Raw genomic sequence first — 4,817 nt, 5'->3', positions numbered from 1 at the left:
GAGAAATAAACTAGGTTTAGGCAATTTATTTGGTTTCTTGAGAAATCCGAGAAGAAAGTGTCTCAAACCAGTTAGTCTAGCTACTAGGAATCACAATACTTTCATGCCTGTGAGGGTCCTTAAGAAGCCATGTAATCCTGTTATCTCGGATGTTCAGAACACATCTGTCAATAGTTGTGTTAAAAATGTTACTGTTAAGACCTCATCTAAGAAAATCAGCTCTTATCGGACAGTTTCTTCTTCTATGTTTATTGCTACCTAAGATGACACGATTTTTAAACCTAAACAACTTCCAAAACCTAATGTGCCTTCGAACGCTGCAAACAAAGGAAAAGATGCTCAGAACACTATTGCTTAGAAACTTTCTAAAGTTTTGAAACAAAATTTTGAATGGTAAGTGAAAAAGTCTAAAAACACAACTAAAACACCTATGAAAATAGTTCTTCCAGCAACATCTCGGAAAATCATACCTATAAGGAAAGTAGTACCCAAACAACCAATGGTTGAGTATGACTCTTTCCAAAAGATTCTCGTAAAAATCCTTCTGAGATACCAGCAGCTTAGAAATCACAAACCAAGTCCAAAGCCCATGCTAAAGTCCCTAAATCTAACTCGGAGCCTAAAAACTCCAAAACTCACTGATTTTGCAGGATTTTTGTGCTTTAGAACAAGATACAATATGGTATATTGATAGTGTTTGTTCCATTCACGTGAATGGGTAGAAAAAATTTCTGCGTGATCTGAAGCTCGCTCCTAATGTTCATTATGTTACTTATGTAGACAATTCGAATTATCAAATTCGAGGATATGGCGTGTTGATCAATGGAAGTTTCTATGTCTCTAATGTGGCGTATGTAGCTGATCTTAGGACCAATTTGATCAGTGTTGCTCAACTCACTGATGCAAACCGGAGAGTTGAATTCTGCAAGAAGCATAGCTATGTTATGACAGAAGACCGGAAAGAATGTCTTATCAAATCAGATCGCATCAAAAATATGTATCCTTTAGAAATCAACATGATCATCAGAAAGCCTCAAACTTTTCATCTTTCAAAGGTCGTTCCCAACGTAAGTTGGCTATGGCATTGGAGGCTTGCTCATCTCAACTTTCGATACATGAAGGATTTGGTTTCTGGTGAAATTGTTCGAGGTGTGCCACTCCTCAAATTTGATAACGATCATCTATCCACACGTGTGAATGTGGGAAACAATCAAAGAAAGTTCATCATGTGATCATTGCAAAGTCTATTTCAAAACCATTATAACTTCTTCGTATCGATCTCTGTGGACCATCTACAGTTGAAAGTTTACATCATAAAAAGTATAATCTTGTGATTGTTGATGACTACACTAGGTTCACTTGGGTTTTCTTCCTAAGGCTAAAGTTTGAAACAAATTATGACCTCATAAAAAGGAATTGAAGTTCTTGTTAACTTTATGTTTGAAGAATTCGAAGTGACAATGGATCCGAGTTCACAAATGCCACCATTGAGAAGTTTCTCATCGACAAAGGCATCGATCACAATTTATCTACTCCCTATACTCCTCAGTAAAACGGTGTGGTTGAAAGACGAAATCGAACTCTTGTTGAAGCCGAATGATCGATGTTGAAATTTGCAAACCTTCACTCAAAATTGAAGCATCATCAATCGTCGTCCCAACATGACATCGTATGAAGCAATGAATGATCGAAAGCCGAGTATCTCGTTCTTACATGTTTTGGTTGTAAATGCTTTATCAAAAACAACGATGATCAACTCACCAAGTTTCAACCGAAATCCGATGAAGCCATCTTTTTGGGATACTCATCCAAGTCTAAAGCTTACAGAGTTATGAATTGTAGAACTCGTGTAATTGAAGAAAGTTTTAATATTACTTTTGATTATAATTTTGCTTGGAACTAAGATCCTACTCATGTTACAACACATATCATGGAGTCCGATGCTACACCTCCTAGGTCTCCGAATCATCAAATTATCTATGATGTTGATTTTGAAAGTTTGTTCGGACCAATAGAGACTCCTATTGATTCAAAATCCCAATCAAAACATTCCTCAATTAATGCTCTGGTTTCTCAAAATGTCTTTGGTCTGACCCCAACCTTTCCTCCATTTGATTATGATCCATTTCAACCTTCTCAAGTTGAGGGGAAGAATAGTCATCCATCCCTTGAATCAATTGTTGACGGATTTTAAGATGTAGTAGATCAATTCGCTGAATTTGATCCCATTCCGAACAACAATGAAAATGATGCCAACTTTTTTGACTTTCCGAATGATGATGACGTTGACATATCCGGTTCAGAAGTTCAGGGGGAGCATCATCCTCAAATTCAAAGCAACACAGCCCCATTATTGATATCGGATCATCCGCTGCACAAGAACTTCCGAGATTGCATATGTGAACAAAGTTCCATCCTCCAAATCAAGTTATTGGAAATCTTAACACTGAAATTCAAACTTGCTTTGCTGCTAACATTCAAAATTAGTGACAATTTTTGGTATTTATATCAATGGTTGAACCTAAATCCATCAAAGAAGCCTTACAACATTCTGATTGGATTACAACCATGCAAGAAGAGCTAACAGATTTGACAAAAATCAAGTGTAGACTCTTGTCCCTCCTCCTTAGGTACAATATGGGCCTTTCGAAACAAAGTCAACGACGCCGAAGTCATAATTAGAAACAAAGCAAGATTGGTAGCCAAAGGATTTACTCAGATCGAACGACTTTACTACGACAAGACTTTTTATCCTCTTGAAGCTATCCAAGTCTTTCTCGATTATGCTACTCACGAAGGCTTGAAAGTTTAACAAATGGACATCAAAAGTGATTTTATCAACGGTGAACTTGGAACTGAAGTGTACATTCAAAAGCCTCTGGGGTTTGTAAATCTTTTGTATCTGAACTACTATTACAAACTTGAAATTTTTGTTTATGGCCTCAAGCAAGCTCCACACGCCTGGTACGAGACACTCACTGATTTTCTTAAGCGTTCCGGTTTTCAAAGAGGAATTCTTGTTGCTAAATTATTCCACAGATCGAATGGAAACCATCTCATGTTAGTTCAAATATAAGTTGATGATATCATTTTTGGATCAATTGATCCAACAATGGTTGCTGATTTTGCAAAGCTAATGGTTAGTCGATTCCAGATGAGTATGAATCGTGAATTAAGCCTCTTTCTCGGACTGCAAGTTAAACAGACCAACAGAGGAATCTTCATTCATCAAGATAAATACATTTCCGAACTTCTGAAGAAATATTCTATGGAAACTTGTGCCTCTGCAAAGGCTCCGATGGGTTTCAAAAACAAGATCTTCTCGGACCCATCAGGTGTTGTTGTTGATCAGAAGAAGTATAGGGGAATGATTCGTTCACTACTCCACCTCACTACAATTCGTCCGTACATCATGTTCTCTACATGTTTGGGTGCTAGATTCCAGGTTAATCCGAAAATGTCTCATCTTTTGGCTGTCAAGAAAATCTTCTAATATCTCAAAGGAACCAAGCACCTTGGAATTTGGTAGCCGACAAATGAAAGTTTCCTTCTTCAAGCTTATTCCGACTCAAACTATGGAGGACTTTAACATGATAAAAAATCCAGTATCGCTCTTACAATAGACGAAGTGGAATACATTGTTGTTGCATGCAGCACATCGCAAGTGTTGGATTAGTGTCTAAGTTCATAACTATTTTGGTATGTACTTGACCCGATTATGAGCATGGTCCCTTTGGGTTGCCTTCACCATAGCAACTTGTAGGATGTATTAAGGGGAGAAAGGTTTAATTATGATTTATTAATATATTATGACAATAATATATTAAAGGAGAAATCATATTGTTTAATTAATATTAATCAAGAATTAATAAAGAATTAATTATGTGGCTAAAAGAGATTAATTAAACTTAGGGGACTGGAATTGTAATTATAAGATAATTGCAATTGGGCTATGGATCACCTTGGAATAACAGGTTAGACGAATTCTATGGGGAAGCCAATTAGAAATCGTCCAAGCCATGTTCCAGAAGGGGTCCATGGGCTGCTTAGGGCTTAAGCAGTCAAATTAGGGTTTCCTTGTTGGATAACCATAATAGCCTAAGTATATAAGGAACCATTGGGCACCAAAAACGTGTCTTACACTTGGATTAGGGTTTCTAGCTGTTTTTGGTGCCTCCCCTCTCTTCTCTTCTTCATCTTGTTGATTAGTGGTGTTTGTGAATCCATTAGAGGTGCAACACTTAAGGCACTAAGCTTTCTGAAGCCAAGGATTGATTGTTATTGCTATATAACAATCAAAAGTTAGATCTAAACCCTATTTTATGTTAATATGATTAATAGTATGCTAGATCTAGGGTTTATAGCTTTGGATATTCAATTGCATGTTCATTAGACAAACTAGATCCAAAAGCTATTAGGGTTTGCATGTACACCATAGGATTGATGTATGCTCAAGACCCAACAGTGGTATCAGAGCCTATGTCGTTTTTCTATTGAATAAATGCATAATTGAACTGCAAAAGACCTGAAAATCAAAATTTCTTGTTGTCTGCCTGATGAACTCGCCGAGTTGCTCTTAGAACTCAACGAGTAGCTTGAACTGGACGAGTTCCAAAGAGGACTCGATGAGTTGGCTGTTCAGTTGTCGGGTTTTTCGATTTTTTGGTCAGATTTTGATGTGGATAATTACCAAAACTCGTTTTTATTGCCTAAAATCGATTTTTTTATTTTTGGAATGATTATCCTTATTAAAATTGATGGATTTGGTTAAATATGGATAATATAGGATTATTATTAGATAAATATTTGACCTAGTA

The 4,817-nt window shown here is 36.7% G+C and overlaps 1 protein-coding gene across 1 annotated transcript; it reads left to right on the top strand.

Moving 5' to 3' along the window:
- The first annotated feature begins 3,112 nt into the window (after positions 1-3,112).
- LOC111883170 (uncharacterized) lies at positions 3,113-3,493 on the top strand. Its single transcript, XM_023879526.1, has one exon. It carries the CDS (start codon positions 3,113-3,115, stop codon positions 3,491-3,493), a length of 381 nt encoding a protein of 126 aa, XP_023735294.1.
- The last annotated feature ends 1,324 nt before the right edge of the window (positions 3,494-4,817 follow it).

Source organism: Lactuca sativa, chromosome 6 (genome assembly GCF_002870075.4).
Source record: "Lactuca sativa cultivar Salinas chromosome 6, Lsat_Salinas_v11, whole genome shotgun sequence".
NCBI classification, from domain to species: domain Eukaryota; kingdom Viridiplantae; phylum Streptophyta; class Magnoliopsida; order Asterales; family Asteraceae; genus Lactuca; species Lactuca sativa.
This window is presented reverse-complemented; position numbering and strand designations above follow the sequence as displayed.

Excerpts from the sequence above, each read along its gene's own strand:
- LOC111883170 (XM_023879526.1), top strand. The coding sequence starts at position 3,113 with ATGGTTGCTGATTTTGCAAAGCTAATGGTTAGTCGATTCCAGATGAGT.